Below are 25,790 nucleotides of genomic sequence, written 5' to 3' on the forward strand. Positions count from 1 at the left end.
GGTTGGCGGCTGGCGGCGGCGGTTGGCGCCCGCCGCGGGCGGCGGCGGGAGGGCGGGCTGTGGGGCGGGCGGTGCGCGGCGGCCGGCAGCGCTGAGCCCCGATAGGCGGCGGCGGCGGCGGCGGCGGGCCGTGCTGGTGCTGCTGGTGCTGCCGCCGCGGAGCCGCTGAAGCCCGGCGCAGGGGCTCTCGGCTCTCGCACGCAGCGGCGGCGGCGCCGCGTCGAGCGGAGCGAGCGGGGAGGAGGAGGAGGAGGAGGAGGAGGAGGAGGAGGAAGGGGAGGGGGATCTTCTCGGTGAGGATGCCCGGAGCGGCTGCAGGGACGGCGGTGGCGGGAGCGGGCTCGGCGGCAGCGGGGATGCTCCCGGCTCAGGAGGCGGCCAAGATCTACCACACCAACTACGTGCGGAACTCGCGGGCCATCGGCGTGCTCTGGGCCATCTTCACCATCTGCTTTGCCATCGTCAACGTGGTGTGCTTCATCCAGCCCTACTGGATCGGGGACGGCGTGGACACCCCGCAGGCGGGTTACTTCGGGCTCTTCCACTACTGCATCGGCAACGGCTTCAGCCGGGAACTCACCTGCCGGGGCAGCTTCACGGACTTCTCGAGCCTGCCCTCGGGAGCCTTCAAGGCTGCCTCCTTCTTCATCGGGCTCTCGATGATGCTCATCATCGCCTGCATCGTCTGCTTCATCCTCTTCTTCTTCTGCAACACAGCCACCGTCTACAAGATCTGTGCCTGGATGCAGCTGACCTCGGGTGAGCCGGGGCGCCGAGCCGGGCGGGGGGGGGGGGGGGGTTGGGGGCGGCCCGGGGGGCTGCGGCCCCCGCGGCAGCGCTGCTGGAGGAGCAGGGATGCATCAGCACGCCGGGCTGCGCCGCCGCGCCGCGCCGCGCCGGGAGCGGGCACGGCGACCCCGGCGCTCCCCGCGCCCGCCCGAGCCGCGGGTGCGCCCGAGGCGCCCGAGAAATTGTGCTGTTAAGCGGGAAGGAGCCGCTGAACTAAACCGGGTGCATCACACGGCCCCTCTGCCGCCGGGGAGGTCTTGCGTGTTAATAACCGCACCGGCAGTGACAGCCCCAGCCTGTCCTCTAGGACCTGGTCTTTCACTAAAGGTCGGGAGGAAATGGAAGCGGGAGCTGTAGGGATGCCTCAAGCCAGTCACGGTGGGCAAAGCTAACTGCCTGTTGAAGGTTAGTCCGTAGCTCAGGTTTCCACCTAGTCAGGAGAAAACCTGCTTCAGCCCAGTGAGGTTAGATGGAGAGGTCCTCCACTGGCCAAGTGGAAGGGCAGCTGAGGTCATTGGGTTTTATATGCCTGAGTTTCTGTTTGGGTCTTATGCCTCCTATTTAAATAAACCTATGCCAAGGTTTATTTTCCTTCATATGTTAGAAGAGAAAGAAAAATCATTCCAGTTACTCGTTTTGACTCAGAAGGTTTCTTGACATCATCTGACTTTCCCCATCACATCCAGGGTCTCCCTTGGGAAAGAGCATGATAAGAAAGAGGGAGAATACCTGGACATCCCTTTCTATGTTTCTCAGACAGCTTTTGTTCTGGGTTGGTAGAGAACTAGAGATTTGTGTGCTGCTGTGAGGCTGAGGAAGGGAAAAGAATGGTATCTAGAGTTGTGACAATAATAAAACCCCTTTAGCAGGGTGGAAAAGATCAGCTCTGAAAAGAGTTAGTCTGAAATGAAATCCTACCTTCCTACCTAGCCTCCTGATAAAGCCTGGAATCGAGAAGTTTTGGCTTTGCAGGAATAAGCCGTTAGGGAAGCAGGGTGAAACGTCTCCAAAGCGGGTTTGCAGTCACTTTTTCAGTCCCCTTAATTGACCTACATTAAATTAAGTTTCAGAGCAATAATTCTTAGCTGTTTGCTGAGTACCTTCAGCATTATTCAATTTGTCACTTAGTCTGTAAGGCTTAGTGGAAATTTCTGGTCTGTACTAAATGGCTTTGTCCATTTTTTATGTGCAATGCTGTTTGCATGTGTATTATAAATATTTTTCTGTCTTGCTGTTATTACATTTAAGTTTCTGTACATTTTTTTTCTTTATCACTTGGGGATTGATCCTGTGGTCACTTGAGATTGGTAGATTTTCCCCTGATTCCAAAGTGAATAGGATTGGACTCATTATCTTTGCTTTGGAGATCCTATGTGATGCCAGGGTTACTTTTTCTATTCAAAGCACACATGGTGTTGTTAATTGTACCCAGTCATGTCACTTGGCTCCAGGAAGAGCAAGGTGTCAGGTGTACCACTGACATCTCCTCTATTCCGTTAAGGACTTTTGCTTTCAGCTGTCTCCTCTCCTTAGGGCTCTGCTGGTATAAGGTGGCATGAATAGTCACTGGCTTGGTGCATCCTCAGCCTGTTTTGTTTGTGTCCTGTATGCAATACAGGAACCCAGTTTCTAGATCCCATATACTTTCCAATATCAGAGATACAGTGTTTTAGTTATATGGTTCTACTGCTTTATGCCGGTAGAAACTAGTGCAAGGTAGACATAAATGAATCTGATTCCTTTACTGCATTTCTGCACAAGTGAATAATAATGCTTAGAAATCACTGAATTCTGTTGTTCCGTGTGAGTCCAACCAGTATACACTATGCTGTACAAGTGTTGCACTGAAAATGTATTTTCAGGCAAAATGGCATGCAATTTTCATTATCTTCAAAGCTGATAGATGCACTGCTTGCACTGAAGTCAACAAAAGGAGTTTTAGTTCAGTAGCAGAATCACTTCTCAGAGTGCTTACCTCCAAAATTAAAATGAATTATATTTCTCCAAAATTAATTCTTAGGGGAATACATTTACAGTCAAATAGTTATTGGTCATCTCTCACTGTTTGCTGTATGTGAATGTCCCGGAAGAAGAAATAGAGCCATGCTGGATATTGAAAGAGGCTGACTGTTGTTTGCTGAATGTTGTAAGTTAATTTACTCTTTACCTGACTGTTCATTTTTGCATCACCCTTAAAAAGTTTCCTTCAAAAGAGAGGAAGCTATCAGAAAAAACGCATTGGCTGAGTTTGCATCTTTGAAGAAGAAAGCTATGGTGGTGGGATCGAAGTGTAACTTAAAATCAAATGTGCAGGACAAGCAAGTTTTAATGGGCTCTGATAGGTTTCTTATGAATTATATCACCCATTCTGTTATTACTTTACTCTTTTGTGAATATAAGTAACTAGCAATAATAAGCTTAAGATGCTTATCTCTTAAATTATGTTATAATGCCAACTACATATGCATATAGTTCTGCATTGTGCAGGAAGAGGACTGAACTTGAAGCAGTGAAATAAATAAGTGAGTATAGTTTTGATTTTGCTTGTTATTATGTACCTTAGTAGTATTCAGTTAGATCATGTAATAATATTTTAAATTAATATAGTTTAAATCTTCTTAGAAGTACTTTTTTGATTTGAGATTATGCTTGGTTTAGGATTGCAAATAAAAGCTTAGGATTTCATTGCTTTAAAAGAAACTTTTTGATCACATGCTATCCTGCATGAGTCATTATAAATTCTTAATATGGCTCTTCTTTTGAAAAGGGTTTTTTTAAATAAGGAAAAGATAAGTAATATCTTGGATGCATGCATTTTCAGTCCTTGTCCCTGTCTATCTAGTCATGCCTCTGACATGATTAAACAGAAAATTAATTGAAAAAATGTATTTCATTTGTGTATGTGAGGACAATATATATTAGACTCCCTTGTAATTTTGCAATTGCTGATACTGTTTTTTTGTTTCATGTGCTATCAGTGTACATTTTATATACCAAGAGCTAGTATTGACAATCTGGTTCTCCAGCCCCTACCTTCTGCTTTAACAGTTTCAAAATCAGATGTAAAAGTACTTGCATGTAGACTTACCTAATCTGAGCAGCTGCATGAACACAACCTGTGTAGTCTCAATCACTGTACTGTTAGTGGAAGTGTTAGAAACAAAGTGATATTGGTCTTTATCACCCCGCATCTAAAGGTAGCAAGAAACTCACCCATGAAGACATTTCTTGAGTTTTTCTTTTTTTTTTGCTATACAAGTTAAATCAATTAAACAATTCTGTCATTGTGGTTTTATTTCATTGTTAGACATTTGTCATTTCTTTTTCCTTTACTGTGACATTACAGGTTACAGGAGAGAGAAAAGTAGACAAAACACAGGAAAGGCACAGAAATGCCCCACGGATTAATAGCATGAAAATGAATATATGTATTTTTCAGTGGATACCTAAGTCCATGCCAAAGAATAAGAGGGCAGTTGAACAAAACATCATAAGCCACCTTTGCTGTGTCAAACTGAAGGCCTGTCTGGTCCAGTATCTTGTCTCTCGCAGTGGCCAATAGTCACAGTGCCTGCAGAAGAGTATAAGAGCAGGGGAAGCTCACTTTGGCCCACAGGGCTCTCCTTGCCTCCAGCACTTGGCTGTGTGGGGACCTTCTGAGCCAGAATCTTTGCATTTAAGAGCTCTGGATGGAATTTCTTTTTTATGACTTTGGTCACTTTCTGAATCTGCGTAAACTTTTAGCATTTACAGTATCCCAACGCAAGAAGTTCCACAACTTAATGTATAGCGTGCCAAAAACCAGTAGGATTTTTTAAAAAATGTTTTGGATGTTTTGGAGTTTACTTTGATACCCCCTAGCTCTTGTATCAGAAAAGGCTGTGAACAACGGATCCTTAAACATCTTCTTGTGCCACTCTTGATTAGATAGACCTTTTGTTGTATTCCCCCCCCCAGTTACTGTTTCTGAAACTTGAAGAGTCCTTATCTAGTCATTCCTTCGTTGTTAAGTTGACTTGTGTCTTTGATCATCCTTGTTGGTCTTCCCTGAATTAGTTCCTATCTCCTGTATCCTTTGGTGGGACCAGAACTATCACAGTATTGAAGATATAGGCAAGCCAGCAATTTATACAATGACATAATATTCTCTCTTTCATTCTTTGTTCCTTTCCAATAATGCCTAACATTCATTTTTTACTGTTAGTGAGCAATGGGCTGATGTTTTCACAAAACTACCTATTATAACCCCAAGATCTTATTCCTGAAGTGGTAATAGTCACCTTGGAGAACATCATTTTTCCCCTAAAGAATCTACTTTATATTTATTCATCTACAATGAATTTCATTGACCTTTTTCTTGCATAGTTATTTAGTACTGTGAAGTTTTTCTTCATAATCAGCCCTTATCTGAGCTACTCTGAATGAGTATCAGCAGCAAACTTTGTCACCTCACTGTTCACCCTGTTTTCCAGATCATTTATAAGTATGTGAACAACTCCCAAGTTCCAGCACAGATCCCTGCAGGACTCCACCAGTAACCTCTCTCCACTCCAAAAATCAACATTATTCTCCTACCATCTGTTTCCAATTATTTATCCTTGGAAGGACATTCCTTTTTATCCTCTGAGAGTTTGGTTTTTTTAAAGACTGATCAGTGACGGATTTATCGAATGTCTTTTGGAAATCCAAGTAGATTTTGTTTGCTAAATTTCCACAGTACACATTTCTGACTTCTTCATAGAATTCCAGTAGTTTTGTGAAACATGACTTAAGATAGCTGTGTTGGTCCTGCCTTACTCGCTTCCTTTCATATAACAATTATGTCATCTTTGTGTGTGTGCCCACATATTCTTTTGTCTTATTAATTTGCCCCAGGCAGACATCAGCCTTTCCACAGTTCTGCGGATTTTACCTGGACCTGTTTAAAAACTGTTTCATGTCAGCCGATTTCCAGTCCTTTAGAACCAAAGTAGTCTTAAGTGAGAGGTTACAAGCCACACTTAAAAGTTCATTTATAACAGGGTATTGTTGCAGAATAAAAAGATTAAATTTTTCATTGCAGCTATGTTGTTTGCCATTATACTTGAAGTAAGTCTGCAGGAGCAGGTGACTTTTACATAAGCATCTTAAAAGGCTTGACCTTGTTGTTCTCAGAGCCTTTGTTACTGCTGGTTGTCAGTTCTTGGTGCAGGGGTAAATTCCAGAAGGTTAGAAAAATCCGGTCTCATGCCCATATTTGAGCAGGGTATCTACTGGAGTCAGGAATCTGTTCGTAACCCACTGTTCTTGACTATCCTTATTAATTAATTGGAAGAATAATACAAATTTATCACTGGTGAATTTGCAGATGGCACAAGAATTGTTTAACAAATGATAGCAAGTATAGATAATTCCATGGACTAATCTGTATGACATAATTAACCGGGCTTGCTTAAACAGCCTGTATTTTAATACACCAAATGCAGTGTAAAACTTCTATGAATCAGAAAGTAGGAGGCGCTCTACTACTAGGAGACTGCATTAAGGAAAAGTTACTTAAAAGAGGAATTGGAGATGGTAGTAGATGCGTGTGAGCCCTCAGTACAGTGCTACACTAAAAAACCTAACATGATCATTATAAGTATATGTAAGAAGTAGGGCTGTAGGGTTACCATTGCCCACAGTGGTTCCAGTACTCCCTCTGTCCAGTTCGAATGGCTGTCAAGATTGTCTTTAAAGTATAAAGTGGAAAAGATTTCAGCAGTTATTTAAATAAATGAAAGAAGATGAGCAAAAAGGGTGATTTTTATTGCTATTCAAAAGAAGATTAAAAGTTGACAAATTATGGTGTGTAAAGACCTACATGGGAAAGTGATTTCAAGTAGTACAGTCTTCCTTAACCTGATGGATCCAGTGTTTGGAAGTTACACAAATTTGAGTTAGCCATGAGGTCTATTGTAACTTGTTGAATTTCATTTACTAATCATATTTACAGTGGTTTCTTTGTCACTTAAAGTCTTTAGATAAGACTAGATGCCTCTTTTTCTAAGAGATATGGCGTAACTCACAGGAAGCAAAGGAGCTAGTGAGGCAGAAAAACAGGGTGAATGACCATGGTGACTCTTCTCATTATTAATCTAATATTGTCAACCAAGAATCCTTAATGGACACACCTGCCAGCCTTTGTTCCCACTGCGTTCCCCTTCTGTAAAGTAATAGAAGCACAGAAAGCCTAAGGCAGTGGAAAGCAAATCCTGGAATGTCGAGCAGGTTTTGAACTGAGTTTCAGCATTGATGCTGACTTTAATCAGATGAGTAAACCCTTCCCCCACCCCAGATGAAGTGACTGGGGTTTTTTTAGTGATCTTTGAGCCATAGTGGTTATTAGTTCTCCAGAGAGAAAGTTTTGGCAGAAGACACTGAAGGCTCTGTCAACAATAAAATTAGGATGAACTCAGTGTCCCAAGGATGTAGCATGCTGGGGCTGTGCAGGCGGCTTCAGGCGAAGAGCCATGTGCTCTGCTGGCCAACAAACAGACTCTCTTGTCAAGCCTCCAAGGATATCTCCTAATTAGAGCAGGCCAGGTATATGGGCCCATTTCTCCTAGAGGAGAAATCATACTGCTAATACGATTTAGTGTCTATTGAGCTCCAGAGGAAACTTTCCCACTAGGCTTAGCAGAGAGTCTCGGTGTCTTCCTTGTTGATAGGCTGGGAGTGCACCATGGAAACTCAGTTCTGTCACTACCACTATTGCTGAGATGAAAACTGCCAAGCTGGTTTGGGAATTTTTAATGTCCTGGAGTGAGCTGGAAGTGCATTGGGCAGCTTAAAAAGATGAGTCCAGGGTGAAATGGGTGACAAGACTGTGCAGCCTTTTTGGTTTGGTTACCCTATTTGAAGTAAATGTTTTCACAAATTCCATGCTTTGGTTATGAAAATGAAGGTAAAAGATGTGTTCCGTGAAGAGCAGCACTCAGGGAGAAATGTTGTGCCTCTGTGTCCCTTCCCTTCCCCAACGAGTCATTTCCTTTCCCATATGCCCTGTGCCTGCAATGTCAGCAGTCCTTCCCTACATTTTCTTGTCCCTTGGCTCCATGTATCACTTCAGTCTCAGGAGCTGAACTCTCAGACTCCTCACAGACTCTTGGTCTGTGGAGCTGACAAAGGCACACCGTATGTTGTAGCTAGCTGCAGGCTATCTCTGTGTTGATCTGATGTCCTGAAATTGCCTCTTTGGATTGTTAAGGGATGAACTGTCCTTGTCTTTGTGGGAGTTTGTGGGAATTTCTGCTTTTGCCTGTTACCATTTTTTCTTTTTTCTCCTCACAAAATTTGCAGAAATTTAGGATCTTGGAGACCCCTATCAGCAGTCAAATTTTGTTGAAACTGGTCATCAGGCTCAAAAATTCCTAGGAAGCCATGCCAGACAGACAATACAAGCACATCAGTCTTGCTCCTATACGGAACCTAGTAAAATGTCTCATGTATGAAGTGTATTTCATTTACTTGTATGAATGATTTGAGATTTTGATAGCAAAAACTTGATTTTGAAGGATTAAGTTGTTTTGGAATTGGAGAAGAGATATTTTCTTTTGTTTTAGAGTGTAATAAAAATTTAAGCATCTTGTAACTTTCCCAGTTGCCTCTTATGAACATTGTGGGAGTTGTGGCCCACTGTTTGAGAAACACTCAGATAACAGAATAGTGAGATATCAAGGGAAAAGCATGAAATTATCCAGGCAATTTGAGGAAGAATTCCTTTTACATTGAAAAAAAATGTATGAGAGGGAAGAAAGGAAGGAGGAAAGGAATCAGGAGAGAATTTAAAGGAGGAGAACTTCACCTATTGAAATGTGGTGAGCTGAGAACTTGAATACAGCTGGGAAAAAGAAATTAGAGTGGAGTTTTCAAAAGCAGCTGGTGTTGCTGGAAAGATTTGCTTTCTTGAAATGGAAGGAGGTTTGTTGACATAGACAAAGGCTGCTGCTGAGTTCTTTAAAAATTCCTTCTAGAAGTTTAATGAAGAAAATTGCTATACAGGAAAATGAGGCAGGTATCAGGAGAAGCATATGGATATTATCAGTGGTAGAAGGCATTTTATAAAACAAAGCTAGATTTTCAAACACTAAGGTTATTTTACCTTCTGAGAAGTGAACCTTTTTTAGCATGGTGGTATAGACAGCATTAGCTTTGATCTTGTAAACATAAAGACCGCAAACATATCAGGACAGAAAATCTGTGGCATGATCAGACAGTGTGGACTCAATATTTGAAAACTAACAAGATCCAGCTGTGAGAAATGGCAGGGTCACAGGAGTGAGGCGTCACAAAGGAAAAAATAAAGACATGTTTTTGCCCAGAAATGGCGAAATGAGAAAAAGACATGAACAAGCCTAAAGCCTGAAAAGTCTGCAGAATTTGATAACATGAGTTGCTATCAGCATTGTTAAAAATGCAGTGGCAGCATGACAGAGTGGATAGCTAGAATATGCATTACTGTGTGGAGCAGTGTGCAAATCCCAATTACTAAGAGAGAATTATGGCTAGAATCCTTAAGAAGGGGAATATAATAGACTTCAAGATCTATCTATTCTAAGAAAGGTATTATCCATCTTCATGCTGGCATTCAGAGATGCAGAAGACTTCAGACAAGCTGGCCTTAGAATGAGAAGGTCATACATACCAGGGGAAAAGGTTCCTTTATTTTCTTCTTGAGAAGACAGATGCAAATTTCTGAACTTCATTGATTTTAAAAGGTAGCTGATGGCCTCTGTGGAGAGCCTCTTTGACACAAGCACATCATGTGCTATTTCAGAGATTATTCAATCAAGTAATTGTGCTTGCATCAGAAGGATAGAGCTACAGAGTAAGTGATTTAAAATAAATTATTACAAACAGTTGATGAGATGTCACACATTCCACTTTCTGTATTTTTCTGGTTGTCTTTCAGAAAAGAAAAGTTTATCGGGAAGAAAGATAGACTTGCAAGGTCAAATACAATTATTGTCTAAGTTGTTTAGAAAATATTATTTGTGAAACATTAGGATTTTTTTTTTGTTTGCTGCTAGAAGTCAACAGTCATGTGCCTTTCTTGTAAAAGTTCACGGAGTAAGACAAATAATCCCAAGTGAGTAACGTGACCAGACTGTCATAGAACAGTGTCTCTTAAGATCAGGGTAGATTTTGGCAGGGAAGGGAGGAGGGTGGGCTGGCAGCAGCACATTTTCTTCCTGTCTAACCTGCCTCTTCCCCTGCAGTAACAGGTTTCTGGAGAGTCTGCAGAAGTGCAGATGCATCCTGAACACTTTTTGTAACGGGGAATCTCCTGACGTGGGCAGGAAGAGCCTTGGAGAAGGTTATACTACTCAGATGACAGCATGAAAGCATAAAGTATCTGCGTACTGTGCTTCTGTTACTTTCTTGGAGACTAACAGTCTTCAGAGTTAAGCTCAGCTGTTCCTGTAGCTGAGCACAAGCAGGTCATCCCCTCACCTTGCCAGAGCCCGGCAGGGTGACACAATGGCAATGCTGATACCCGTAAATTGAGCTTACCCAGAACCATTCTCTGGTGCAGAGTCAGCTGTCACAGGCAGGCCAGTGTCCATACTATTACATTTTTTTACCTTCCAAAACTGGGTCACAGCTCTGAAATTACCTACTGGGAATTGTTCCTGGCATGCTCTAACTTGCAAACTGTCCCCTGGCAATTTTTTGGAAGAGTGTTAGTTGGAACAGGCCAAAAACATGCCTGTGGAACATGTCATGGGACAATGCTAACAATTTAATAGCACAGACAATTGAGTTTCAATGCCTGGGAATGTTCCCAGGCACATCTTAATTTAGGGATATAGACGTAACCAATATGCAACAAAATCTCAAGAAGTTTGAGAATTATCTGGAAACTTGAGATGGGATGAGATGGGATTTATTGCTTTAATTTGCATCATTTTATAACGGTAACTCAATGTCATAGTATTCAATTCTGATTTTCATTGTTTTAAATAATATAAATCTGTGGATGAAAAATTTGTAGGAAGTGTAGTTAGTTTTGAAATTAAACGTAGTCCCTGAAAATGAAAGGTGCTTATAAGCTTTGGTAGAAGGAAAAAGTAAGCAAAAATGTTGTAGAATAAGCCACAAAAAATTTTTGACATAGGGCTGGTGGAAGAGTGTGGCCTGTGAGCCTAAAAAGCGTAAATGAGTCTTCTCAAGGATGTAGACAGTATGTTTCAAAATGAGATTTTCCCCAAGTATCTTCAGCTTAGTTAACAGATCTTTGAACATTATATCCTAAACCACTTCTGCATTGAATCTTTACTCAAGAGACATTCAGTATAGCTTCCCAAAGAGTTAATTCAAAGTTTTAACATTATTTCCACATATTAGACTTTCCATGAAAATAAAATTACTCATTTTTGTAGCTTTATTTTCCTTTAAAAAAAGTTAATCCATACTTGGTTGTTGTGTCTTGATATTGAGCCCTCCTATTTCTGGTAAAATTATATTACAGCATTAGTAAAAAAAAAATGTCATGAATTGCAATTCATGGTCACTATGCTAGAAAAATAGGATTTTTGTATTAGGAATCTAGTAGTTTTGCTCCAGGTCTCACTTTCTCTGTATAAGGAAAGAAGATTCAAAGATTAAATTGGAGGAGAAATCTAGCCAAGATTTTTCACTTGCATATGTTGTAGCATGGGCTTGTTAGTCAAGTTTTGCTAGCTAATAAAAACTGTATAACTAATCCCTGGACTGTTTAAGAAATACTGGATGCTCTGTTTCTAACTAAGGCCACATTTTCTTTCTTTGCTTTTGCCTAGATAGTGGCATCAGGTAGCACAGCAGAGCTGCAGCAGGGAGCGTCCTCCTTTTGCTAGATTTTCGTAAGAATTCAGAATCCATGGAGATGACTAAATTGTAGCTGAATTCCTTTAGAAATCTGGCTATTAGTGACCATCTGTCTTCAGAATAACATGGCTTGTCTTCTGAAATTCCCCTCTTTAATACAAGTCCAAATCTGCCGATCATTTACCAGCTCCAATCACTTGCTTGCAATCATTTGTGTGAGACATTTTTGTATTTGATCAAATTTTTGAGGCAGTATAATGGCTGGCTTACCAACAGTAATTTCAAAGCTGGCACTTCACTGTTGTCAGGCAGATGCCCTCATGGTTCAGTGCAAAGGAAGCCTGGAATACCACACAGAAAGGTCTTTATGACCTTGAGGAGTGAGGCAATAGACGTGGGGTGGAATTCAGTAGGATGAAAGAAAAAGCCACACAGCTGAGGACAAGAAAAAATGAATGACAAGAGGACCTGAGCAGCTAAGTTCACCGAAGGATGACAATACATGTCAACATAATGCAGCTGTGACAAGGGCATGTGTGCTCCCGGGATGCATTTCATTAAGTGTTTCCAACTCAGTCAGAGACATGTTTAGTTCGGTTGGTTAGAGCATGGTGCTGCTAATGCCAAGGTCATGGGCTCGGTCCCCATACAGGGCTATGCTGAGGGCTGGACTAGATGATCTCCAGAAGTCCCTTCCAACCTTACCATTCTAGGATTCTATGTTAACATCATTATGTGGTGTAGCTTGAGATTTCATTTGGGGTTCTGGTCACCCATATCCAATTCTGACTCAAAGGCAATAGCTGCAGGAAGGAACATCAGATGATGAGGGGAATGGTGAGATTTCTTGCAAGAAGAAAGCTAGAAAAACTTGGTTAGTTTAGTGTAGAAAGAGAAAAGTTGAGAAGAGGTCCAATTTTTCTGCCTAAAAGTATATCAAAGAGCTAATAAACAGGAGTAAGGGAAAAGAACTGTTTAAGCCAGTGGTTTTCAGTTTTGTCTCTTTTGTGGACTCCTAAACTTTTTTCAGAGATGATGCTACATACTCTGTAGAACAGCGTATAGTCTGTTAGGCCTACTTTGCCTCATTACCTTTTAGAAGTCCCTTAGAAGTAGTTTATGTATTCTTTCAGGGTCCATGGACTATAAGTTGAAAAGCAATGATTTTAAACTTGGAGCTAACAATGGAACAAGAACAAATGGGTATAACCTGTATATAAATCACTTCAGCCTGAAAATTAAAAGAAGGTTTCTCATTATAAGAGCAGCAAGGTTCTGCAGCAACTTTCTTATGGGAATTGAATTGGCAAAATACTGAGCTGCTCTCTGGCAACTGATGAGTGTCTGAAAGAGACTATACAATAAGATGCTTGTAACAGCATGCACTGTTCCTCTGGTTTTCATTTCTCAGAACCAATTCATCTAAGTGCATATCCTTTTCCATTCTAGTCCCATTTGTTCTGTTTTTTAAAATCTATCACTCCTACTGGAGTGCCTCCTAAGATTAAAAATAGACAGTGACCAACATCAGTTTATCTGTCAAGTGGGGCTCCGCTCTGCTCCACCCACACTTCCACTCCACTACTGCCTGCCAAGCTGACCAAACAAGCCACTAGTTTTCTTAAATTCACAGTAAAACAGTCACAAACAACAGCTATTGCAGTAATATGCTTCACATTTTCCCTTCGCATTCACCATTTTCATGTGACTTGATTATTTAATTTTCTTTAAGAAAATTAAAGTCATGAAGGAGTTAAATCTTGATGTTTAAGAATGAAAAATTTGACTCTTTAAAATATTTTAAAATAGCAAGGTTTCAGGAACAACAGTTTACAAATTATCGATTCTGTGACTAATGTGAGATACAGTTTTGTTAAGGATGTTTCTTTACGAAGTTGTCCCTTGTCATCTCTCAGCTCATGCAATCATTTTGTTACACCAAGCTGCTATGCAAGCAATTTCCTAAATAGCTGAGTTGAGAGACATGCAAAATCTCTCCAACTCATTGCTATTTTACTGGATGATCCATTTCTGTGTGTGAACAGGCTTGTGTCAAATGCATTGCACGCTATAGAAGGAACAGAGAGAAAGTGTAGAAAGTGTAGAAAGCTGATCAAGCCATCTTTACTCAGGCAGAATGAAAAGTTGAGCGGCACTGACTTACATGTTCAAATATTTCTGCATCCTTTTCTAATTCTTAAATATTTTATTTTGTAGGCATTTGAGAGGGAGGGAGAGCACTTTGTCAACGGGATAAACAAGTGTTCAGAGGCTCAAACAACTGTCTATAAACTACGTAGAAAGAAAATACACTGACAGTTGCAAATTAAACACTTCTAATCTTGTACACTTCTATGAAAGCTATTGCATGTGGCATATGTACATAAAAATGTGCGTTCAGGATTTTACAACCTTAGTGATAGTTCTGCAGATACTAGTGTCTGAGTTCAACTCACTGAATTCAGTGATTCTCTATATGATCCCAAGATGTTAAACATATGACATTTCATTAATTTTTAATTATACATTGAGTTGAAGGAATCGTGACAAGGCAAAACTGAGATTGTCTGGGTAACTGTAACTGCATTTTGTCTCTTCCTGAAGGGAGGTGCAATTTTTTTTATTCCTTGGGGCTACTTTTTCCTAAATCAAGTCTGGGCCAAATACAAAGCACACTTCTACAGTCAGCTCATTTTATTGGGAGTAAAGAGTTTGTCAGATAATGGATAAGCACTGAGGTATCTGACTACACAGACATGTCAGAGTATACTCGCTTGCTTTCACCACAAGCCTTGGCAGACGTAAGCTGGATCTTACAAAGCCAGCTGAGTGTTTCGGTACTGAAGTCAACACTGTTCAGGGTCTTAGTTCACGTATGATGTCAGACCCAAGCTCTGTCTGTATTTGTTCAATTCTGTGCTGTAATGATCTGGAAATAAAGACTTTGGGAAATCAGAGGACTGATGAGTATGGTACAGAGGCGTCTTTATGGATAGAGGTGAGTCTGAGATGAATGCATTCAGTGCAGGTGTCTGTGCACAGTTTCTAAATTTGCATTCTGGTCAATGGAGATACACTCAGTGTAGTTTGTGGAGGCGGAGCCATCAATATTTTGCCCACATCCCACAAAATGCCCACATTTTGTCTCTAGTGGTGTTTGAACTGCCTTAACTGTCCTGTCTCATCTCTAACTGCTTTCCAGAAGGACACAGGTCTTCTGTAGTTCCTCTGTCATATCTGTTGTCTGCACACAGATGTCTCACAAACTGTGGAACAGCTTATATGTCATTAGGCACCAATGTGTTGGCAAGTGAACTGAACCCGAACTTATACTCCTAGCTTGTATGTAAGACTCTGAGACTCTTCCATTTAGGTCTCTCAATCTGGAGGTGAAACCCACCCTCTGTGATTATGAAATGAGCCTGGATGTGATACAGTGAGCTGTACTGGATATGAGCTGGATATGAGCTGTACTGTACGGAGCCACAGCTCATCGATGGTCTTCAGAGATCCTAGGGTTGAATGTGCCTCGGTGGTCTGCCATGGGTGTGACTATGACAATGTTTGAGTTTGGATCAGGAGTGCATTTTTAAAATGAGTCTCATAGTTGTCTCTGCTTACAGCATTATGGAGCAGTCATGGGGTCTGCAAACAGGACTCTCAGTTGACTAAACTAAACCAGAAGGTGCTCTCCAGGAGTCCACATCATGCACTTTTATCACTCATGTGAGTGCAGTCCACAAGACTGAACAAGAGCTATTCCAAAATGAAACTTCTGAAACACATCACAGAATCAGTAAGGTTGGAAGGGACCTCTGGAGATCATCTAGTCCAACCTCCCAAAGATTTCCTGGTGCTGGTTCCACTGGGGCTTGAACCCAGAGCCTTCAGCATGTAAAGCAGATGTGATAACCACTACACTGGAATACTTCTGCAGACACATGTGCTGTGGATATTAGGTGCTAAGCACCAAGTATTTCATTTTATAGATCCACTCTAATGCACTATACTACTTGCTAATGTAGACATAGTCTATGCATTCACACTTTGGATTTTATTAAATTTAGGCTTGCCTGTGTCTTGTGTTTATAAAGATGAGTTTAGGGATAATTAAATATTTATTTTATTCTAAATAAGCAGTATATACCATCAATCATAGTTCTTTCTTAATCTGTTCTTGTCTGGGATTAAAATACAGTCACCGTGTTATAAAGGCAGGTATCAGAAATATGATAAAGGAATTTGAATTATCTGATGCTGAAGGAGATTAGTGGATAGTGTATAAAGAGCTGTAAAACAGATATTGACAAGAACAAAACTGTTGTTATTTATTGCTTCCATTTATCATAGCATTCAAAGTCAGGTTCTAACCATTAAAGTAAGTATCTCAGTTTTGTTGAGCTTCCGTGATACTTGTCAGACAGGAATAAATGCAGGAAGTAATATGTATGTAACATCATCATTTTCTGAAAAGTTTTAACAGTCTAAAATGAAATTGCATTTTTTTTTATGTAAGTTCTTTAATGCCTTGGGTTTTGTTGCTGTATTCTCAGTGCACATTGTGATAGGTCATTAATTTATATATGGATATAGCCAATTGAGAATAAGAGCAAGGAAAGTCATTATAAAGCAATGGTGATTCTTTTGTTCTGTAAAATAATGTATTTAAATTATGATTTCTCAAGCTCTTCTAGAGTGCATTATAGTATTATTATGCTGATCCAGAATTTGGTAGAATCATCAAAAATATGTCCATTTATTTCAACATCAGTTGAGCAAAGGATTTAAGTATATGCTCAATTTTTGACTTCAGTGGGACAGAAACATATTTTAAAAGCTTGGCTTAACTGAAGTCCATCAAGTATGCCCACCCATTTGAGATGTCAGTCATCAAATATTTCCTCTATGTCCTTGGTACACTTTTTCACAATTTCTACAAATATATGCATTGTAGTAAGTAATGGGGTGGCAGATCTGTGACAAAATACTAATAGGTTAACTTCTAAGGACCAGCAATCTTGACTTTATATTGAACAACCTCTTCTTGTGAATAACCCCATTTGTCTATGCCATTTTGTGTCTATGCCATTCAGTATTAGAGAAGCTATTAATTTTTATATCAAAACATTATATCAAAATCTTACTGTGCACTTGTAATGTTCAGTATCCTGCTGTACAATCAGATGAAACACAGTGTGATTCCACAACAAGAGAAAACTTGTCTTAATAATATAAACATAGAGTGATCTTTGTACAACCAATTTTATATACAATGCAGTTCTTTAAAAAAGAATGACTATATGGTCATTTGGTACCTATCATATTTCTAGCCTGTAGCCACATTAGGATGCAGTGATGGACAGTAAGGTGGGACTTAGTATTTATGATGCTACTGTAGATTTTAATAAAAGGTAGCATAAGTGACATGATTTCCTTAGCTTATAGATAGTATACCAAATTGTCACATGCCATAAAATGCATAAGCAGATACCATATAAAAGACCGTACACCAAGAACTGCACTTGCAGCAGATTAAAGAGGGAGTTGTAAAATTAAGTATAACATCACTGTTTAGTGAGTACAGGATAATTTAAGTCTGGAGTTAGAATGGTGCAATGCCAGTCAGCCCCCAAAGAGTGAATAGTAGGAGTCAATTGCTGTATGTCTATGTAATCAAGATCATAGAATCATAGAATCAGTCAGGTTGGAAGGGGCCTCTGGAGATCATCTAGTCCAACCCCCCTGCTCAAGCAGGGTCACCTAGAGCATGTTAGACAGGGTTGCATCCAGGCGGGCCTTGAAGATCTCCAGAGAAGAAGACTCCATCACCTCTCTGGGCAACCTGTGCCAGTGCTCCGTCACTCTCAAGGTGAAGAAATTCCCCCTCACATTCAGGCAGAACTTCCTGTGCCCATTGCCTCTTGTCCTGTCACACGGAACAACAGAAGAGAGTTTGTCCCTGTCCCCTTGACACCCTCCCTTCAGATCATAGGAATGAAAGTAAAGTATCTGAGCTATTACGATTATGAAGATAAACTGCTACATAAATAACTAGATGGATGACTGTCAGTAACATGCTTATATTTTTTATCCACTTAAATAATTAAAGTAATAAGCTTCCAAACTTTGCTACATCCAAAACAATGTGAAACTTTGCATTCATATTACTGTTTTCTGTTACTTCTTCCTTTCCACTGTGTTTTGTGTTCCTACTGAATAATGCCCCTAGTGATACTATAAGACCCTGGGACAGACCCTAGATTTGATTTTATGTTTGAACAGAGCCCAATATAGCTGAATCCTGATTGTGGCCTCCAGCCTCGACTGCAGTGCAAATTGAGGTAAAGACTATTATTATTATTTTAATTTTATTTGAATGGTGTGAGTAACATAAGCTTGATGAGGTACCCAATTTGCAATAGTAGTAACTATGTACTAATCAAACCTTGCTGTGTGACCTTGGGTAAGTCATTTCACCTTTCCCATCTGTAAAATGAGAGCGAGATAACTCCTTAAAATATGCGGTGCAGGTACTAGGTGTATTAAGGTGCAATAAGTACTAGAAACTTATTGCAATGCTTTGCATGCAAATTCTGGGTCTACTCTGTGCAAGATGACCCCTCACCTTTACAAAAACTCTGAGATCCCCAGCCGATCTTAATAGTAATCACTGTAAACAATGAAAACATGTAATTACTTGAAAAAGAGAAGACAAAATTAAACATATTTTTAGGTGTACATCACTGTGAGCAACCATCTGTAGGATGATAAATAGTGGCATACATACATAAACACATTGGGTTGTCGTTCCAGACAACATATTCTGTATGTTTATTCCTGTATTAATGAGAGACTCAGTTCTGTTTTGACATCTGTCACTTTGCAATCATAGCAGTGCAGTACTGAATTTGAGAACAGAATTCATTGACATTATTTGAGCCTTTCAGTCTGTGTATTGGAAATATATGTGATGTATTTGGCCAAACCAGACTTTTTTTCTTGGACAGTAAGACCTAACTGACTTGATAAGCAGATGACGTAGTTTGAAATGCATCAGTTTAGGAACCCAAATCCTGAGGCCATGATCATCGTAGGCAGACTTGAGAGGAATGCTGTGATACAGGAATGACTGACAGAACCAAAGTTTAGCTGATCCTATTTATTTCGTCACTTCAGCATTCAGCAGAGTATAATACTTCCTTTTTTGACTTGTTTTTTTCTTTCAAAAAAGAACTGCAGCATATCCAGATATATAGCTCATGGCTCATTTACTCAACAGTATGGTGAGTGCCACCACAGTGATTCTCTTTTGAACTTACATGAGTGACAGATTGTTCAGACCACTGGCTTTCAGCATCCACAGCAAATAGCCATGATGTAGGGCTTTCTACTGGCAAGAACTGCTACGGGGAGCAAAAGTACAGTTGACACCCAAGGAGTTACCAGATATATTCAAACCACATCTTGGGACCATTTGGCTGAGGGCATTAGCTTTAAGTTCCTGCAAGATTTAGCATTTCACTTTTTCTTCCTTCCTGTATATGTTCTGGCTGTTCAACTATGACTGCTCTGAGTAGATAGATAGTAGCATGAAAGGAAGACAGCGTATACAGAGAAGATCTGTTTACAAAGCAACTTAGAGGAACAGCAGCCAAAATTGGTTTTCTGCAGGTAGAGAAGCAAGCTTACATTGATTGGAAGGACCAAATTTCTTCTCAGAGACTTTCAGTGTTCTCCAGTATAAACCAGAACTTAGTTTATAAAGGAGAACTTTATCCTTCTTTACTATGGCCTCCACCTACTGAAGTATCTTTCTTAGAAATATATTTTCCCTTTTTGAAAACAGCCTATGCAAGTAAGCTAATTCTCACATAAGACATAATATTGATGCTCATGAGAAAATCCAGCTAGATCAGAACTATAGGAATATGTAATTAAGCAACCTTTGTGTAGTCATAGTTGATGGGCACCTAAGTGGATTCCATCCTAGAATTCTAAAAGGGTATTATGGAATTATAAAGGGAATTATAATTCTAAATGAGCAGTTATTTATGCTGCACTGCTCTAAATTAGATTCTTAGTGTCTGAAGAATAGAGGAAAACCAGCATATTGTCATTTAGAAATTCTCAAAGGCTGTTCATTCTACTTATGCTCTCGTTGTCATTTTACTTGTGTTTCTGATAGAAAAGCTGATATGAGACTGGGAGCAATGGGGTAATAGCAAAATTCCAGGTAAATAATCCTTGCTATTGTACTACAAGTATATTAGTTTCTTCTGTAATGCTAACATCCATCTGGGAAGAGTTTCCTTCCAGAAAGCATGAAAGCAATGAGAAGATAACAGTTTTCACCCAACAGCAGTAATCTGGCAAAGATATGGTTATTATTTTTGAACTGTGACTTTTAGGTCTACCTGCAGAGATGGTGGATGGATAATTTCAATCACAAACACTTAGAGAAATCTGCTGTGGGGAAGAACTCTTTCCTCTGTTCCAGGAAAGCAGTGCCAAGAGGGATAATTGTATTCTTCAGTGAGTTTTTGGGTGGTGCTACTTACAAGCTGAGAACTCTGTGAAGGTTATTTCTTGAGCCACATTTTGTCAATGAAACTTCTGCTCTACAGCCAGGAAATGCTATGACTGGGGAGAAAAAAAAAAAACATAATGTTGGCAGGAAATTTTATGACATATTGGATGATGTCATTAAGGGAGCTGTTAGCAATCTGTCATTTAAGGAACAGCTTCTGCTATTCCAGCATAAGGGAGGTGATTTAATTCTATGTCTGCTTGGATTTCTCCTATACAATCAGTGGAGACCCAAGAGATTCAGGAGGCACAGTATGATACTCTCCTGATTACTTTGCTGTCATCTCCAATTTACGGCCTTGAGTGCACGTGAATGAAGTGTTCATGCACAGAGGAACAGGTGAGAGTGTGTTGTAAGATGCTCCCCAGATTGATTTAGCGGTGTACATGTATGTCATTTAACCTGTACTTCCCCGTACAGGGAAAGTATTCTTATGTAAGTAGTAACTGGGATGACTGTCTCAGGAGAGACAAACATATTTGCTTACTGACAAATGAGAGAAGGAAGAGAACTGCCTAGGAGTATCCATGACCTGGCACCAGAGCAAGTGCCCTTTCTGTTGGAGGGTGGCACATTAACTCAGATTGTACCGGTCTTCAGGAAATTGTTGGGGTTGTTGCAGCCTTCTCTCAGCCTTGCTCTTGTCTTCTGTGAGTTTTCCTTATGAGGTGGCTGGGAACTGACAGTATGGCTGCCCCCAGGCAGAACAGCTCACTGGGACTGGAGAAGGGGATGTTCTCATTTTGCCTCTTAAAAAGCTCCTCAGCTCCTTAGTGCAATTAATGCTCTGTTTCTGTTGATTGAGTTCTAGGCTAGAGAACAGAATAGCAGAAAATTCCCTAAAACTGTGATTTGGACATTCTGCATAACGTATCCAGCCTCTTCCTGCTTTTATTGTAGGACACACAAAGCTGGTTCCTGAGTGCCAGCATCAAGAGCCAGACTGTTGCCCCATTCTCTCCCAGCAGACTGCAGAGCACAGTGTTACGATGCAAGAGGGGATGCTGGGGGATATCTCCAGTTTATTGCCACAGGATGTTGTGAGCAAAAGCATAGATTGCTTCAGAAAAGGGTTAGACAATTAATAGAGAAGACATCCAGCAATGGCCATTGAATTTACTGACTTGGATACTGCCACTGACTCACAGCAGATTGCTGGGTGTTAGAAGGACGTGATGGAGGAAATACTCATCTTGCTTCTAATATTTTCCCCCAAAGTTTCTGCTATTGTCTGCTGTTGATAATGTGATTTCAGCCTGGATGAACCTTTAGTCTCTCTGAGAAGCCAGTTCTTGTGTTTGTAATTATTCCTTTGCAGGTAGGTTTAACAGAGATTATTTCTTCTTCCTGTGGGCCATGGCATATTCCAGTGTGAAGTGCCAGCCAGAGGACTCCTGAGCATTTGTGCCATCCTGTTTTGAATACTCATGCTGTCTTGAAAATACTTTTTCTTGTCATAAAATACATTCACAGATCTATAGAGTTAAATGCCAGACAGGTCTGTTAGTCAGCTTTACTGGATAATACGTGCCATAGAGCTTTACCAAGCTATTGCTGAACAGAGTCCAAGTATGCTAATATTTGTTCCTTTATTCTGGTAGCAACTGTAAAGAGATGCCAGAGTCAGGAGATGGCAACTGAGTTTATTTCCTCCAGATATCCTAGGATTTCAAAAATATTGTTGCGACTGATTTCATAAATGCATAACTTGAATCAAAAAGCACCTTAAATTGGAGCAGTATCTAAGAATACTTAGTTAGCATTTCTATAACGGTTTTAAATCAACTGTTTCAAAATGCTTTTACACAACAATAAGCATGGTTATCACTATCCTATTTTTCTTCACTCTCAGCAACTGAGGACAAGAGGGTTTGCTAACTGCCAAGAACAGAATCCTGCCTCTTCATCTGCTGTTTTATCCTCTTGGTCTAATCAATCTGATATCACTCAGCCTCAGTCTTTTCCAGGGCCAGTGGACAACAAGTTCTGGAGCAGAAAGGAGTGGAGAATCGTAGTTTCATACCTGCCATAGAAAGATATGCTTCTGAAATACTGTTATCATCCTCACAGCTGGGATCCACAGTCTTGAAGAGACAGCTGGAATAAGCAGAAGAGTTGAAAGATGGGAGTGGAACTTGGTACACTCTGATGGTCTCAGTGCATATCATAGAGCAGGAGACAGAATTGGCCGCAATATGAGCTCAAATGCAACTGTCAATGGTAGATGAATTCTTAAATCTGTTTGTCAGCTGACCGAATAGTGATCATGAGACAAGTACCTGTAGAATCAGAAGTCTGGATAAAAATATAGCATTATAAAAACCTAATATATTTGGCAAGGAATAATTGTCATTTTGAGTCTTAATCTTTTCAGATTTTCATTTTCAAAGTTTGCTGTACAACTCTGAAGGCTAACCTGACATTCTTTCTTACTCATAGATGTCCAGTTTCCAGGAACTGGGACTTTGATAAATCACCAAATAGCTGAGATACTCGATGAAATTCTGAGTGTGAGCAAAATTGAGAACAAACTGACAGTTACCAAAATATAGCCATAGGGACTGCAGCCTGACCTCCAGTGATGAACAATTCTTAATATATATTTTCTAGGGGGAGGGAGGAAGGTTAGCTTCAGTAGGAATAACTGTGGGAAGAACTTGGAAATCTAGGCAAAATGATAAGGGCTTGATGATCTTATTTTAAAAAGAAATTAATATGAAGGGTAGAAAATAGCAAGAAGGGTGAATGTATCTACAAGAAAGTTTATGCCAGAATTAAGTGCTAGCATGTACGGAAGAGTTACAAATTGGGATATTACCTGCATAAGAGAGAGAATTTTGGCTTTCCAATGATTGCCTGTGAAAGCAAAATTTAGTAGAAAAAATCAATTCTTGTAGGTTTTTAAAATAAATCTTAATTGTATAATTTCTAATAAGCTACAATGCTTATATCCTTATCATAGAAGTCTTAAAAAAAATAGAATGAGATCTTCAGTTTCCAAAAATAGTTTGCCAGGAGTGGAGGTTTTTTTCCTCTGATTGCAAGAGAAATCATTCTGCAGTATTTTATTGAAGAATGAGTAGTGTCCTGTAAAAGAATAATTGATAAGTGATTTTTCTCCCTTTCTGTTCTCCAAGCTGGATTTTGTTGTGCTGTCTAGATGAAATATTCACCATAGTACTGACCCCTTACTTGTGCAATTTGTCTGATGTTTGCTCAGAGATGTTTAGAAGTAGTGGAGCAGAAAATCCCTTGCTATAGCCAGCATTTGCTGGAGATTACTCTTCACACTGGCATAAGTTGAAGGAGATTCACTGGACAAAGCAATGAAGTGGCTGTATGTGTTCAAGACTAGAAATCTTTTGAGCATGGTCCTCAAATAACATACCGAGAAAAGGAAAGCCACTTTATTTTTTTTGAACAGATAAAAATATTGAAGATATCAAACAGATGTGAGGGATGCACATTTGAGCTTCAGACGAAGAAGATGAAATAGTGCTGCCTTTTTAGTTCTTTTTGTTTAGGAGGCAGAGTATTTTGGGGTTGGACGGAGGCGCCTTTATTTCCTGAGGTAATATTGAGTATTTGCTGATGCATCACACTTTACAGTATGATTTGACTTGTGCTGCATTGCAGCTGTAAAGGGCATTCATAAGCATGGGGCAAATGTGTCTCAGCTAGTTGAACAGAGTGAGCAAAGGATTTGTATGCTGTCTTTTGCCTTTTGGCAAATTTTGCTTAAACTCAGATTTGCAAGCTCCTCAGAGCAGTGACTCTTGCCTGGTTTCTGAGAAGCATGTGCTACTCTTTGGATACTCAAAGTCGTAATGCACAGGAAACTGATGAGAACATTCAATTACTTGTTATCTCCTCCAGTCCCTGTAGCCTGCCTCCATTGCTGTACTGTGGCCTTTTCCTCGTTGCAAACAGCTAACTGTGGAGCTGGCACAACCTGCAGCCTCAGAGAGCCACTTGCCTACTCTGATCTGTTCTTTGGAGGTGCTGGAATAGCCATGTGGCCCCGATGTAGGCTTTTGGGAGGCTGGAAACAGTGACATTTTCCATACTAGCCTACGCTGGCTTTGTCAAAGAGGCAGCAAGGACAGTACCTCATATCATGCTTCTTCCCTGAACTTGTATTTTACTCTCTAGATCTCACATCTATTTCACTGTGTAATCCTTTCCAAAAGTCCGTTTTCTGTTTTGACACTGCTCTAGCAATTGACCAAAAGGATTTGTGGCAGATGCCCAAGGGGGGAGGTCTTACTGAATTCAGCAATAGTTACAGGAACTTATTGCCTGTCAAGATAAAGAATGGCTCCTGAGGGGAAAGATACTCCTTTGGTGATTGTAGAGGTCAGGGAAGCTTTCAGTTCTGGGTTTGCATCTGCCATGCACTTCTTCTGAGACTTTTGGCAAGTAACAGTCTGAATTTTATTTCTTACAGTCAGCCAAGGAGAGGAGAATGTGATTACAGTAAACTCTGAAGAAAGGGCAGTGGGGAGGACTCGGAGATAACTTGGATGAAGCAAAACATGTAGATAATGCTATAGGAACATATATATGGAGGAAAAATAGGTCTGTGATTTTGTTAGTTGCACAGGGAAGTAATCCCTAGGCAATCTAAGGGTACGTACACAGACCATGGTGCTGCATAAATGCAGCTATACTGTTTCCTTTGTGGATAGCCATAGTATGCTTAACTCCAGCCAACATAATTGAAACCAGTTATATGAGCAGCATGTGAGGAGGCTCGCTGAGCTCTGAGCCCCATCGTGTTGAGCACTATGCAGAAGTAGGTGAAAGAGACTTTAGTTTGCGTTTTAAACAGACAAGACAGGAAGGGAAACAGTGGCTGAGAAAAAGAGATGTGACTTTAGCCTGGTGCCCCCAACAGAGCCGGGAATACAGCCCATATCTCCTGACTCATTCACTAGCCCCAGCCACAAAGCTCTGCTGCCCCAAGTGATGGGGAAGAGTTCTTCATAAAATTTCTGTAGATCCCGCTGAGGTATTTCTATAGTATATTCACACTTTATTCAGGGATATTTGTGGTAATTATATATTGTCTTTCTTCTCTGTCCTCATTTTGAATTGCTTGGTCTCTACTTCACTGTAGCACAGCTTGGCTCTTGGTCCAGTCCAGCTCTCATACTACACTAAACACATGCCCAATAAAATTTTTTGCACCGATAGCTGCCGTAAATGTACAGTAGCAGCTTTCCTAACCTGGCTAACTTGGTATTCTTTCATTATTTCATTATAGCAATATCAAAAGGTCTTAGTGCCTTTATGGATGAATGACTAGAGAATATATTTTTGTGAAAAGGATCTCTTTTTGGTTAGGAAGCTATTCTAAAAATATCCTCAAAATCCTTAATGATATTTATTCTACTCATCTGACCTAAAAATAGCTAAGGCAATTTGAGTGGGAATGAAAAATCGCTTGCGTGTGGAGTTTCAGCTCTAAGTGCAAGGCAATACACTCTTAGATCAAACAGTGAGGTAAAAGTCAAGATTTCCTAGTTTATAATCATAGTCTCAATGCTTTGCAAACTCATTGTGGCCTTAGACAAATCACAGT

The 25,790-nt window shown here is 40.3% G+C and overlaps 1 protein-coding gene across 1 annotated transcript in view; it reads left to right on the forward strand.

Moving 5' to 3' along the window:
* The first annotated feature begins 299 nt into the window (after nt 1–299).
* The window catches only part of LHFPL3 (LHFPL tetraspan subfamily member 3), a 273,806-nt gene continuing 248,315 nt past the window's right edge, over nt 300–25,790 (forward strand). The window contains exon 1 of the mRNA XM_062582002.1: nt 300–759. Coding sequence (XP_062437986.1) covers nt 300–759 — 460 coding nt within the window. The remainder of the gene's footprint in view (nt 760–25,790) is intronic.

The sequence above is a fragment of the Rhea pennata genome, chromosome 1, assembly GCF_028389875.1.
Source record: "Rhea pennata isolate bPtePen1 chromosome 1, bPtePen1.pri, whole genome shotgun sequence".
Classification (NCBI taxonomy): domain Eukaryota; kingdom Metazoa; phylum Chordata; class Aves; order Rheiformes; family Rheidae; genus Rhea; species Rhea pennata.